General features: G+C 40.7%; 1 protein-coding gene across 2 annotated transcripts in view; it reads right to left on the reverse strand.

Annotated features, from left to right (window-relative positions):
- LOC128622070 (trinucleotide repeat-containing gene 6A protein-like) overlaps nt 1-15455 on the reverse strand; it is a 46588-nt gene that overhangs the window by 5568 nt on the left and 25565 nt on the right. For both annotated transcript variants that reach the window (XM_053648278.1, XM_053648288.1), the window contains 15 exons: nt 12732-12908; nt 12426-12589; nt 12030-12107; nt 11490-11538; nt 11110-11225; nt 10121-10252; nt 9446-9583; nt 9028-9102; nt 7785-7980; nt 7533-7670; nt 5181-5336; nt 4202-4342; nt 2175-2282; nt 1336-1545; nt 540-607 (listed from right to left, as the gene is read on the reverse strand). In XM_053648278.1, coding sequence (XP_053504253.1) covers nt 540-607; nt 1336-1545; nt 2175-2282; nt 4202-4342; nt 5181-5336; nt 7533-7670; nt 7785-7980; nt 9028-9102; nt 9446-9583; nt 10121-10252; nt 11110-11225; nt 11490-11538; nt 12030-12107; nt 12426-12589; nt 12732-12908 — 1946 coding nt within the window. The remainder of the gene's footprint in view (nt 1-539; nt 608-1335; nt 1546-2174; nt 2283-4201; nt 4343-5180; nt 5337-7532; nt 7671-7784; nt 7981-9027; nt 9103-9445; nt 9584-10120; nt 10253-11109; nt 11226-11489; nt 11539-12029; nt 12108-12425; nt 12590-12731; nt 12909-15455) is intronic.

The raw sequence follows: 15455 nt of genomic DNA on the forward strand, positions 1-15455 counted from the left end.
TTTAGAAATTCTATGCAGCATGAAACAGGCTGGGAGTGACCACATTATACAAAAGCCTTCACAGGAACATCATGCTGCTTGTTGGATATGGCAATTATTCCACAGTGCTGCTGAATTTAGATTGGTCAAAAGGTGTTGATTAACGTTCTATAACAGCAGACCTGACAACAGCGGCAGCTACAACTGATACGCTTGTTCTAAACCATTGTTTCCATAGGAACAACTTCCACAGGGACTTGCATAAAGGGCACTCCACATGAACAGATTTGTGGTTACTCACAGAAATGTGAGTAATGACATTTATTTGAAGCAATCACCAGTGTCAGTGATTTCTAACTTGTTTTGTGGATGTTCAACAAGATTAAATGTAAACTATAAACCGATAAAATGTAGGGTGTGTCGTACTTTAATTAAAAAAATAATTTAAAAAAACACTTCAGGAAGTACGGTTGTAAAACATCGCTGATTATTTTCCTATAATAGCACGCCCACGAGTGTTTTATGCCTTACACAATGAAAAGCAAGAAAGGAAGCCCTACCTGAGGTGTGAGATTTTTGAGAACAAGCCAGTTGGTTCTCCCTGAGCTGCTTTCACCCCAGCTGGACCCTGTGCGAGGAAAACATTCACACATTGATAAATGCATGGTCTGGGGTTTGGGGGGAAACCTTTAAACCACCAATCATTATTATTTAACAACATAATGAACAAATATTAAATAATTCTATGAACAATTAATAATGCATTGTTTAAAGTGACCATAAAACAAACAGTGTTTTAGAACAATTCGTACAAGTTTCTTTTGTTGGTAAGAATATGGTTTGATTTTGGTGCTCTGTACGGCAGTGTTTAAGTCACGGTACTGGAGCAAACCACTGATAAAAAAAATAAAATAGTGGTGATTCGTATAATATTAATGAACTTTATATTTATTGACCAGGGTTACCGGTTTCCTGGTTATACATTAACCAGAGTTACAGCACCACTGTTAACTTATTTCTCATGAAGGGGGGGAAAAAAAAGCTCCATGAACAGTTTGCATTTATTTAGGACGCATTAGCTGAAATGGGCAACGTGGCAGTGAGGAATTCTAAGGAATTGAGGAAGTTAAAACACCCAGCTGCATTGTTTAGCCAGTTTCCAAAGCCACTGTTTGAGTCTGTTTAGATTCTGCTTGAGGTGTATTCGAATATTATTGGTTGTTGGGGAAAATCAATCAAGCACATCAGCATGATCACAACCTGTGTATGCTCAAACATATAGAGCTTGCAGGACAGTAAATGAATATTGAACTTGCTCACATATAGTATCAAGCATGAAGTGTGTGTTCTACTGACCTGGGGTGTATCTGGGTTCAGAACTGCCCCAGGCACCAAGTCTCAGAGAGCCATTGCCCCAGGAGGAGGGCTGTTTCTGCCCGGTGAGGCCGGGCGGGGGACGGGACGGAGCTGAGACGCCTTTAGACGACAGAGGAACCTTCCACAGCTCATGGGCTAAAGAAGAGTTAGACACTGAACCAGGAGACCATTTAGAGTCGCTGTTTCTGGCTGCATGAAGAAACAAAGACAGAACAACAGAAGCAATCATGACACGGACAAAATTTCAAACCATTTCCATAACCCCTTTTATTGGACATTTTGCATTAAAAATGAATGCTATTAATATTCACCCTGTACATCGGGGATTAAAGGGTCAAATCCTGTATGCGTGACTAATGAGCACCTGGTGTGTTTATTATATTTTCCAGAGCACAACACACTTTTCTAGCTCTCTAACAAGTATAATTAAGTGTATAAATGTTTGCATTAGCCTCATAGTGCTGTCTACTTGTTTTCTAATTTGAATAAAACAAGCAAAGATTGAAAACCCAAAGGTCACGTTAAGCCAAATAAATAAATAAATCATTGGTGCTAGCAGAAAATATTGCATTGCATTGCTGCAGACACCTCAATACCAAAAGAGATGCAGGAGATACTAGGTGGCGCTGTAACGCTCTCTCCATAAAATGTCCATGGCATTAAAAAGCATAGAAAATATAGCTAATCTGATAAGCAACAGTGACACCTAGTATTTCTACACTACATTTCATACATCTCTTGGTGTTGCTAAGCAGCGTGATGTCTTGGCATCTGAATGATAAAATAGAATGCTTGTAAAAACAACACACTCGTCATACCTGAAGTGCTTTGTGCTGTACTGCTGAGGGAACTGCTGTGGTTGGAGGCACGAATGGATGTCCAGGCACTGTTGGAAGGCAGCGTGGTGTTTAGTGATGAGGATGGCCCTGTTTAAAAGATATAAAATGTGTTAAGGCATTGTGGATGTGGATGAACTTCCACACACACACAAAAAAAGTCTGAACTATTGAGAATTGCTCATAAATTTGGATCTGCATCCAAGTCCATTACAGCCCTAAGTACTGACAGACTGTAATGGTTCTCATCAATGCTGAATACACAGACATTCACATTTCCAAATGGCAGCGTCAAGCATTATAATTGAGAGGAGTGGGGCTTCTGAGGTGCTTGTGACCTATAAAATGTGTACATCTGCTTTTCTCAAGAAAGATGAAGCATGTTCATCATGCCCCAAACAGACATTTCAGGGAATCTTATAAGCAGAATTAGACATATGCATGAAGCTAGGAAAAAAAAAAAGGCTACAAAAGCATTTCTAAAGACGTGGGTGTTCATCGTCCTGTAATTAATACACAAATTCCCTACAATTGAAGGAGATTCAATACTATTGCTGTGCATCGAGAGCTTAATGTAGTGCTCAAAGAGGTGAAAAAGGGCAAGGGCAAAACTACAAGAGTTGCAAAAATCTCTAGAAATTATTAAAATCTCTGTGCCCACTGTAAGACACTGAACAAGAATCTTAATGGAGGAAAAAGACAAACTAAACCACTTGCCTTATAAAAAGAAATAAATAATTAAACAAAGCAAAGCCCCAAACATATGTTACACAGCTCACATTTGCAAAGTGTTGCACTTTTTCCACAACACATGCTTGTTTTGTGGACAGAATGGGACATGTTCTTGGAAGAATTGCACAACAATGTGTGTAAAAGAAAAGGGCACTGCAGGCAAACATCAAAACTTCTTCCCAACTATAAAGCACAGTGGAGCGTGAATCATGTTCTGGGGCTGTATGTTGCCCCAGGGAATGAACTTCCCTCATTGAGGAAAATAATAACTTTCACTGTATGAAGAATTTTTGCAGAGGAAAAAAAATAAAATAAATCGGGGCAGCAGTCACCTGAAACTGAAATTGTTTGAAAAGAGGACAATTGTGTTTTGGAACACGCAGCAGTACGATTTGAAGAGGGTTGCTCATGCAAGTCTGATCAACCGCTACAGAGGAAGTTTCATGAAGGTTATTGTGGTGAAAGGTCCCACTGTCCTACTGTAAATCATACATACATAGTATATATACATACATACATACATACGTATACATACGTACATAGTGCTTTTCTAGACACTCAAAGCGCTTTACATTGTATGGGGAAGGGGATCTAATCAACCACCACCAACGTGTAGCAGCCACATGAATGATGGGACGTAAGCCACAGTGCACTAGAACGCCCACCACACACCAGCTATTAGTGGAAAGGAGAGAGTGATGTAGGCAGAGATAGAGATTATTAGGGGGCCATGATGGAGAAGGGTCATTGGGGGAATTTTGCCAGGACACCGGGGTTATAGCCCTACTCTTTTACAGTAAGTGTACAGTGATTTTTAATAACCACAGAGAGTCAGGACCTCATATTAACCTCTCATTCAAAAGACGGTGCTGTTTTTAAAAAAACCCAAAAAAACAAACAAAAAAAAAACAGTATAGTGCCCCTGTCACTATACTGGGGCATTAGGCCCTACACAGACCACAGGGTGAGCACCCCCTGCTGGCCTCACTAATACCACTTCCAGCATTTAGTTTTCCCCAGGAGGTCTCCCATCCAGGTACTGGCCAGGCTCAACCCTGCTTAGCTTCAGTGGGAAATCAGATTAGACTGTTAGATTGTTAGAGCTGCAGGGTGATATGGTTCTGTAATAGTAAAGTGCCAAGGAAACTGGGCAAAAGTAATGTAATGTAATTCCAGTACTTAAGCCTTATGTTTAAAGTCCAAAGTAGTAAGGCAGTTTATCAAACATAACTTTTTTTTTCCTCGCATTTACAGGTCCAGCTAATGTTCGTGCTTACCAATGTTCCTGTCCCTGAGGTGATCAACATCCCGCACTGTGTTAATAGAGAGGTTGTTAATCACACTGCCAGGAGTGACGAACGGGTCAGTCTCGGGGTCGATGTTCGGGTAACCTTTCCATGGCTCACCGGGACGAAACTCTACAAAAACGTACGTTCATTATACACTCGTCACTGCTATTAAGATTTCTGAATACCTTCATATTTATCCAACCATCTGCCCATGAATCTGCATGGTTACTATAGATTTTTGTTTATCCATCTTTCTGTACTAAGAAGTGGTGGCTCGAAATAAATTTAAAGTAACTTTAAATAAATTGCACTTCTAAATGTAGTTTCAAGGCTGCAGGTGAAATTTTTTTATATGAAGATATTATCGTGAAACTTCACCAATAAATTGTATACATTATTACAACTATTTTACGTTTAAGTTATATTAAGTTTTCTTTTTTTTTTTTTTTAGATAAGCAAATAAGAGTCTCTCGTTAAAAAAAATATGCACCTATTTACATACATTTAAGACCAAAAAATCTAGATATTGAACACACATTTAAAATTTGTATTTAATTTTAACAATACAAGAGAGTTAAAAGTTTTCACAGAACAGATTTTGATCATCTCTTTCATTTATAAAATCTCAATACTACGCACATGTATTAAACATGATTATCGGCATGGATTTTATTACAAAATGCTGTATAAAAATCAGGCAATAAACATTGTACGGACAAATCCACTGAAATTGACAGTGTTTTGATGTTTCACACTTTCCACAATAGTGGTTTTGTTGTTGAAGGAAATAAATATATGCATTATTTTACTGTTACATAAACCAGAAAACCTGTCCATAGTGTGCAGCCCTAGTTTAAAATGTATGTATGGGCAGATGTACAGGGAGAGATATAAACTATATATATTAAAAAATGTTTAAAAAAAAAAAAGCATTGTGACAATGTGAAAAAAAAGATAGCATCCAAACCTGGTGGCCAGTTGACAGAGGATGCATGAGGTGATTTGGCACGAGTGGGCCAGCCATCTCCCACTGAACCAGGGGGGCTGATGGGAGAATTAGTGGAGCTTATAAAGTCATACGGACCAAAGGGAGGGTCTTCAATCCTCAGAGAGGTGATAGCACCTGTGGGACACAACATTAACGCCAATTACTTACCATGTTTTTATTTTGAGCATCTGTCTATGCACACATTGTCTGTATTTTGTCTAGAGTCTTGCACCAGAGCAGTAGTTGAGTGTTTCGTTATACTGTACAACCCCTGTATATGTATAAACTAGGGCTGCACGATTATGGCCAAAATGATAATCACGATTATTTTTTTTATCAATATTGAGATCACGATTATTTATCACGATTATTTCTTGATTTTAGGGACAATATATTTTTATTGCACTTTCACATTTAAATAAACAGACCGCTGCTTTCACCTCCATGTTGTACTACATTCCTGCTAATGTACAAATCACTGCATCAAATTAGACTGATCCTTAAAAGTGCATCATCTTGTAGAAGCAAAAGATCAATAAAATTGTAGCCAAAATATAGCATAAGTAAAAATAAAAATGCCATCGACCAAATGAAAATATGCACTCAAATGAAAGCAATTCAGGTGTATGCAGAAAAGGCAATAACCGTGTTTACAGGAGTAGAGACGCAGCCAAATCACCCAGTAGAGAGGGTGTCCCTGCAGACGTCATTTTGTACCGGAACCCGGAAGTTAGCATTTGTCCCTCGACAAAAACCCAATAGGATTTTCACACAGACTTTTGAATTATTGCAAAAAATAAGCTCTGTGATCAACAAAAGTTTACAATACTAACACGTTTTGTCCATCAAGATAATTTTCACAAATGAACACAACTTTTATGAAGTTTGAAACCTAAATACAATCCCCAGAAATAAACAGCTAACCGTAACGCTATAAAAGAACTACACCACAGTCGCTCGACTTCAACGTCACCATCACCGAGCTTCAGACAACTTTTCCAAACTTGATTTATGTAATGAGATACTCACTACACAAAATCATATTCAAAATCATTACAAACTTGATTTATTTATATTTATTTATTTGATGTCCCCTCGCATAAGTGCTGGAGCTCACAGCGCATTCTTTTAGTGACATTGAATTTGTTTACTTTCTACATTTGCATTCATGATTTCTGTCCTGTCTCCGCCCCTGCAGTGTCACTGGTTCTTCCCTTATGTGTCATCATTAGTCTCAGCTGTTCACCCTTAATCACGTTTGTCATTTAAACCCCTCGTGTCTCTTTGTTCGACGCAAAGTATTCCGTGAGTTTTCCGTGTATTAAGCGTTTGTTCATAGTTTCACATCTCAGTTTTGATCATGTTCTCGACCTCGGTGTTTGATTCTTGTTCATGCCCGTTTGCCGATCGCCTGACCTTTTGCCTGTTTCTGACCACGCTATTGTCTCACATTTTGGATTTGTCTGCCTCTCTTTACTAAAGCTTTTATCTGCACTTGCATCAGTCCTAAACCCTCATTACGTGACCGTGAGCAACCAACTTTTTCAATACATGTAAAAGCTTTTTTTAAAAAAACATTAGTGGGGTTTTACTGGTGTATTTTATTTTGTAGAATAAACAGTGAAAATATTTTGAGCGTGTGTTCACCACAGACCTTATTTCAGGCTTTTAACCAAAATCCCATTTAAGAAACCCATTGACTTTGAGACGATGGAACCGGAAGGGCTAAAATGCTAACTCGTTTCCGGGTTTTAGCGTACAAAATAAAGTCATCCCTGCGCCACTCTACTCCTAAGTTTAGGAAGCACATGATTTGATATGCAGCGGAGGACGAACTTTAAACATCAATATCGCAGTCGATCATATTCATGTAATCGTGGACAGTCAAAATCATAATCGAGATCGATATCCGATTAATTGTGCAGCCCTGGTATAAATCACAATAATGTTAAACTTCATTTATGTAGGACCTTTCACAGCTAAGCAGCACAACAGTATGCAGCGTTTTTTTTGGTGGAAGAGAATACTAGTGTGTAAGAAAGAGACATGCCACTCAAGCATCAGAAAAAAAAATAGCTAGCCAGTGTTAGCTACCTAACACAGCACAGCCCATTTAAACAGATTGTAAGAGTTAACTCTTCTAGCAACTAAGCTGATAAGCTAGTGAGTGATGAATAAGGTTTGTTTAACAATACATTGTAAATTGTGGTAGAAAGGCTATGCAGATAAACTGAGCATTTTCCATCTGAACATTCCTGTATGCAGAATCCTCAATCACTGATTCAGTGACAAACAGATAAATTACTATCAAAGCCGAGTGTTTCGACTCACCAGGTTTGCTGGGGTTTTGATCGAGTGGCGAGTTAATGGAAACGTCCATGGCGGTCCACTTCTTCAGACGGGACTGTGGCTCTTTGAACCCAACACTACCAAGATCAGGATTGTTTACATTCAAGTTTGAGGCCAAGCCTATGAGGAGGACAAAGAGAGATGGTCGGGACATGTGTGAAATATAGTGTATAACAGGCATACCCATAGCAATTCTTTTAAAATCAGGCTGCTTGTCTGCATAGGATCACACACCTAAAGGGAAGTTGGTAAAAGAGTTGAGTGTGTGTTGTTCTTTGTGCAGGTCAGGTGTGTTCAGGCTGATGAAGTTGTCCATGTAGGGTTTGGGCTGGTGCAGTGCGGCAGGCTGTGGGGGGGAGTGTTGCTTCAGCAGGGGAGGATCCACATGACGAGGGGGCGGGACCATGGCACCTGCAGGAAAGCCACGGACCTGCGAGAAAACATCGTGATAATGAATTAAAGCTCTGGTAAGCTTCATTTCATGATTAACTTCTTACTATTAGTTGTAGCTTCTGTGATGATTTTAACATCGAGTGCAAAATGAACAATGCTTTTCAGCAGAGGTTTCTGAATTTATTATCGTCTCACACGTTTTAACTGGCCGGACTACACTGAGAGCAGGAGGTGTCTTGGTCAGCCCAAGTACCAATCAGAATTAGCCATCAGTTTACGTTAGCCAACCACTTTGCGCTAAACAGAGGAACTGTTCTGTTCGCCAAGGACATTTTCAGTTAAGTATTATTATTATTAAATTTGTACGCCGAAGTGAAGTAGCACCTACTGTTGAAAACTGGTACTACATAACTTATGAGGTCATAAATGAGCACCTAGTTTCACCATGGCAGGGAACGAGCATGTGGTCACGGCTGCTGCTGTTCTTTGATTTCAGGCATTTGAGGCACAGGACAGAAACAGGAACTAAAGACAGTTTCCTATTTTCCTTTATAAATCAATAAACAAACAAACAAACTAAGAAGGCTAAAATACTCGTTATGTGCATGTAGGCACATAAGAAATCCAAGTCAAGATGCCATTTTATCATACAAATGCAAATGGCATAAAATCTCAAAAATATAAAAAGATCAAGGTGATAAAAATAATGAGGTAATACATATATGCAGTATTAATGCCATTTCAAAAAGCTTTGCTAACAATTCCAGGACACTATTTGCCCTACATGCTGTGTGCCCCAGTGTTTTGTCTGTGTAACGAGGTAAGCTGAAACAAGTAAGAATCAGAGTGCACTCGTTGCGCATGTCCAATAAAATCCTGAATCATTTTAGCCATTATTTCCATTTCCAAGATGTAGTCTATGACTGGAAAACTAGACTTTACATTTTTCAAAAGGTGTAGGGACACATGGTCATGTTCCCTGGCTACTAGGAAGCAAAAGTGTACAACTTGCACACACGAGTGCTGAAGTCTGAGGATGTTGGTAACAATGATCGCTAGTGTGGAATAACAGTGTCCCTCTCACCTGTTGTTCTTGGGCTTGGCGGTTGTTGCCAGTCATGACCCTCTGATTCTGAGCTTTCTGCTGAATGAGAAGACGCTGCAACACGCAGAGGAGAGGACGTGAACTCAGTGGAATAAACAAATGTATATCTTAACCAAAACGTACCCTACATTCTTCTATGTATTAACGGCTTCACCGGCACACATTGTTTGTGTGACCATTAGCATTTTAAACTCCCAGTTACACAAGGAAATCTTTTCTACTCATTATTTAATCTGATATTCATTCTTAGTTCACAGTTTGTTTAAGGAAAGCTACAGAATTCCTCCACCTGAAATGATGTTAAAAAGTCTGAATGGAGTCTGTGCTCACCACAAACATGTAATTTAAAAAAAAAAAAAAAAATGTCTTTATACAGTACAGAAGAGGGTTGGTTTACCTGCAGCTGATTTATTTGATTGAGCTGAGAGAGCTGGTTGAGCTGGGAAAGCTGATTGAGCATAGCCATCTGCTGAGGGCCAAAGATCGTATTCAGACCTGTATTATTGGGTGTATACTTCAACAGCGATGGAGGGACCTTGGGAGGGGGAAAATACAAATATAGAGAGCAAGTTATTCAAGCTATTCTGGATTTGAAATAAAATCAGCTGTAAGGCTGTTATAAGGCTCACAGAACACTTTGTAATTGTAGAAATACTGCCCGCTGTTGTTAGCCCCCCTCTAACCCATCCATCAATAGACAGGGACCACCGCTGATCCATGTTATTTAAAGTGGCGGACCATTTCAAGCATGGCAGGGACACTGACATAGTAGTGTCATGAGTGTGTGGGGTGCTGACCACAGCAGCTTTATAGAAAAAAGCCCTCATTGTTGGGTTGAGAAATATCCCACCAACCAAAAATATCCAGCAAACAATAACCTTTAGACATAAACTGATGCACATGAATACGACAAACGGTTAAATACTGCATGGAAAATATTGAGCTAGTCTCTAGCTGTACCAAAAAAAAAAAAAGTGTTGAATACACTGGTCAGTAGGTGTTCACAATATTTAGAAACCCTAGTATTGCAGTTGACAAAATCAAACCAGAAGACAGAAGATTCTGAAGGTACCTGAGAGGGGAGCAGTGGAGGAGGCACTTGGTTGCGTAAATTGGACTGAGTCGAGTTCAGAGGTTGTGCTGGAGGCTGCTGGGAGTTTCGGCCTTGTGCTGTTGCGTTTCCACCTCCGTACATGTTAACATTCTGCAAAACACAAAACCACACAACCTTAACACACCAAATGTACACGGCCTCAAAAATCCGTGAACTTTCTCTCAGACCAGCCGACGGTCAGAACTCCTACACTTCAGCCTGAGCGCGGGTGGCGACTCACCTGCCTGCCTGCAGCAGGGTTAGAGGGGGGAAAGCTCAAGCTTTGTGCATTTTGTTGTTCTTCCACTACCGAGTTATCATAGGGCAGCAAGAGCTGAAGGCAAACAGATGAAGGAAGGCACAGACAGCACAGATAAGGGGAGAGCAAAGCAGCAACAACACAGGAGAGAAAGCAGAGTTAGTGCCAAGCTGATGTGCTGATAGATAGCAGTTATCATGTTAGTGTTTAAAGAACATGGACCATCAAATGATCAGTTTTTCCCCCAACATGCTTCCAAATTCTGAATTTAGTACCTTCAATTTTGGTAAATCGCCTTTTACCCTGCCTTCCAAATGAAATATCTGTTCCAAAATCCTGCATATTTTTAAATGTTCATAATAACATGCTTATTAAATATTGTAGTATGTAAATCCCAATCCTCAGAATTCTCATAAATAGCTGAAATATTGCTTTATATCATATAACCAACAAGTCGAGTTAACTTAACCCAGTGTAATAAACATGGAATTTTAAAAATATGCAATTCTGTAAAAATCCCACAAATGTAAAAGCAGCAAATGTCTAAATCACACTGATTAATTTAGTCCCGAGTAGGCAAGTCTAGCAGCAGGAAAAAATTAAGGTGAAGCTCATGACCTACAGCAGAGGGCGCTACAGAGGCCACTAAACTGGTCTGGAGAAGCAGAGAAAAAGGGCACTGCTGTTTTAACATTAAAAGCTCACTGACCTTCTCCATGTACGAATTGCGATCAATGGGTGGCGGATCTTTGTGGATAGGGTGGCGTGAGGCTGATGGCATGCTCGTGTTGTGTTTATCCACATCCATCCTCTTATCCATCATTGCTGTAGATAAAAACGCAGTCAACTGCTTTAATCGTGTGATTGCTGTTAAGAGGAAGGACTCGGCCTTCTGCTTACATAAACATTCCTTTGATATTACAGATACAACTGATAGTTAATCGTGTGAGGAAGTTGCACTTTAATGTACAAAATATGCTACACAAAGATAAAAAAAACTAAAATTCATGTGTTTAAATTGTCATTTTAAATTATGTTTACGCTGAACATAAAAATCGTATTTTTAGTTTAAAAATTTAAAAAATGTACCTGCAGGCATGTCCATTTTATTGCTCTTCATGGAGTCTTCAGAATCCCTCTACAAATAACAAACATTAGTTCAGACTGAATTAATTCATGTTATCAAATGAGAAAACACCACAATTTGAAAGAAGAAATGATATATTCACATCAAAGCCGTATTTAGTTTCTGTTTCTATGCAACAACACTTTGTTGAGAATCTTGGTTAAACAAATGCCCTTCTGAAATCTTTTATTTCTGTGAAGCTAAACGACTGAGAAACCCACCATAGCAGAAACCTGGGAGATTCTGTCTATACAAGCAAAAGACCAAATTAGCCTACAAGGCAATAATCACTGCTAAAACACTGATGACGCTCGACACTTTTGTTCAAAACATTGTCTTCATTCCACATGTTGGACATCACGTCCTGACTTCCATCGTGCCTGAATGCGCTGGACAAAACAAGCTGCACGTGTGAAGCACAAAACTAGCCAGCATTGCTGGAATGCTCAGGGTCTGGTGAGTGAAAGGGACTTTACAGGCATTTTAAAAGAAAACATGCTTACAGGGAAATTCATGCTGTTGAACTGCTTCACAAACTGGTTCATCCATGGATCGTCAGGCTTCCCGGGGCCTTTGTTCATCTGGAAGGAAAAGAAAAAAAAAAAATTAATATAAATAGCATTCAAATAGAGTAATACATACACACTCTGATAGGTTGGGTAACTTCTCAAAGTTGTACTCCTTTTTCTGTTAAATTAAATAAGAGTGCCAAATGCTAGACTTTAAAGTGGATAGGGTGTTTGGTATGGGACACGTCCACAATGATCAGGATGGCATTTAACGTCTGCTTGAAGACATTAGACTGAAAATGTGAGGATATCCCAATGAACTGAAGCTTTCTCGATGTCCATCACAAGCTAACAGAAACTAGTGTCTGGCACACAGCCCTGTATAGCTACCTTAGGAGGGACCTTCTTTGAGTAGGACCAGTTTCCTGACTGATTCACTTCCTGTGGTGTGTTGTTATTCCACATGCCGATCTCCACCTCCTCCTCCTCCTCCCAATTAGAGGGAGCGGGCATCGCCATCTCACCATCCCAGCTGCTCTGCACAGGCTTCGGTCCTGCAGCATGAAGACAGAGAGGACAAAACACAGTGATGACCGTAAGAAACATTCAATCGAGAAAGCACACACCACTCCATCTTCCTCAAAACAATCATGTACTGTACTCTAATGTATACATTAGATTTATTCTCATTCTCACCGGGTTTGTGCTGTGATTGGGAGCTCCACCCATTCCCCGTTTTCTCTCTTCCTGGTTCCTCCCAGCTCGACCCAGAATCCATCGGCTTTCCCCACGCAGACGTGCCAATGTCCACCGCAGGCTCTGCCCACGACGAGGACTCCGCCTTTTGAGGCCCTGCATACGGCTCTCCCCAACCTGAACAAACAAGCGGCACATCAAAGATACTGTACAGTAACTCTTGGGAGTAGCTGAACAATCTAGTGCAAGGGGCATCAAGAAACATTTAACACGGGCAGAAACGGCTCAATGACAAGTGAAGCTCTGATAGAGATGTGCCACCACTTCCAGTAACAAATCTTCCTTACTGACAGTTTCGTGTGAGACTGAACGGATGGATCACAACACTTATGATTTGTGAATGATAATCTTTCCCAAGACACGGACACTGCAATGGCTGCTGTCCTTAGGGTGTCCTCTGAAGGGACACACTTCTGAAAACATGCAGTGTGGACTGAAAGGACGGATAACTGAACTGTGGTCATTACACTACTAGCAAAGATACAGTGCAAATGCTTATTTTATTTGCGACTGTTCAAGATCTGGACCTTACATCCAAAAATTACATTTTTCCATTTCCAATGTATTAATCCATACATTTAATGAAATCACTCAATCTCAGAACTGTGCATGGTAATGAATTCTATTTGTGTACAGCACAATCCTCCTGCACAAGCCTGCACAATAACAACCCCCCCAACCCCAATATAAACACACTTATGTAAGCCATGTTTACTCTCCAGCACTGCTGATTGGATCAGTTTGCATCTGACCACTGGGGTTCCTGCACTTTCACCGTTCAGCGCATGTCCTGCATTCCTCCGACAGAAATAGCTCAGTTCAGTGTGCTCCACTGCTCAAGTTGCTAGCATATGACTGTAACCTTAGCCTGCTTCTCACCAAGTACAGCTAAGCTCACCCAGAGAAGCATCATGTTGACCTTTCATAGCAGAAGTTGCGGCTGTAATACAAATCCGTGTCGCACGCACATGCACACCCGAGCTCTCGATAGGACAGTCAGCATTTGAGAAGTTAATTGAACTGTAAGTTGCATAAGAATAAGCAACAGGGCTATAGTAAAATCTGTGTAGCCATCAGTATCAGTAAGTCATAACTAAGCAAATTATCCACTGTAAAATATAGCTCTGGCAAGGAGCAAGCCATTTTAATACTAAGGATTTGTTGATGTGCATGTTGACAGAAAACCTGGTTCCATGGCTTGTTGTTTTTGCATATCCAACTATTGTTGATCATTTTTTTTAGCTCCTTACAATCAGTTTTTAAAAAACTTTATCATCTGAACGTTTTTGCCGCTCCTCACGCTCGATCGCTACTGAAACGCTCGCCGCCACTCCTCACGCTCGATCACTACTGAAACGCTCGCCGCCGCTCCTCACGCTCGATCGCTAATGAAACACACGCCGCCGCTCCTCACGCTCGATCGCTACCGAAACGCACGCCACCGCTCCTCACGCTCGATCGCTACCGAAACGCTCGCCGCCGCTCCTCACGCTCGATCGCTACTGAAACGCTCGCCGCCGCTCCTCACGCTCGATCGCTACTGAAACGCTCGCCGCCGCTCCTCACGCTCGATCGCTACTGAAACGCTCGCCGCCGCTCCTCACACTCGATCACTACTGAAATTATTCCAAATGCCAACTTGACATTTCATCTGATATGTGCAGGCTAGGGATGTGACTGAGCAAATTTCCCACCGGTTAATCGACATGTGCCAACACCGGTAATACCGGTATCTCCGGAGGGGGCAGGGCTGGAGGGTGGGGTGTTCCCCCCCCTCGTTTATGAATGCCATGCGGTAGTGTGCATTTCACTTTCGATTTCGAATTAACGGCAATTTGGGGGCAGCAGTTGCTTGAACGGTGGGTTGTTTGTTATTCTTAATGGAAAAACACAACAACTACAAAACAGTACAATGACAAACTCGCTTTTATTAAACATAGAACTTTTGAAACCAAATCTTCCGCCATCGTCTTGTCAGTCAGCTCGCCTCACTCTCACTAAATGGAGTCTGCCTCCTGCTGAATTGAGCAGACGTGTTCAGGTTTAATTGCCGTGTCCATTCTCTAACTGGGCCAAGTGATTTTTATTACTATAAAAAGGCGAAACGACGGTGGGGGCGGTGCCGCAGTGGGCAAGTGATGTAATCAGTGTGCGGCCCCAACACTGGTAACACCAGGAACACCGACCATCACACCAAGCCTAGTGCAAGCCAGCAATGAAGTACACCTCAACAAAGAATTATTTAAGTATAAACTTTTTTGTGAGGAAGTAAATCTTGTTGATGTCAACATTAGCGATACCAGATAAAGATAACTAACGTAGCCTATTTTACAACTAAAGAAATCGCTAACCTAGCTAACTTACATAGATATTCATGTACTGAATTAAATTACTTTAGCCAGCGAAGCTAGTTAGTTGACATTACATACAGGTATCTCGACTGAACTAACGTTAGTACCCAACGTGGCATGGTAGCTAAAGAAAGCTAAGCTACGTTCACACGCAATGTCTTTTTGTGATGAAAACTGCAGGTCAAAGCATTTTTTTCCAAATTAAAAATGCTGTTCCAAAATGCAGTTGTGAGCATCAAAAAAAGAACTGAAGGAAAGTGTTCAAAAAAGGGGGCTGGGATATTTAAGGCACTGCTGAAATAAATCAAGGAAT

Source organism: Ictalurus furcatus, chromosome 2 (genome assembly GCF_023375685.1).
Source record: "Ictalurus furcatus strain D&B chromosome 2, Billie_1.0, whole genome shotgun sequence".
Lineage (NCBI taxonomy): Eukaryota > Metazoa > Chordata > Actinopteri > Siluriformes > Ictaluridae > Ictalurus > Ictalurus furcatus.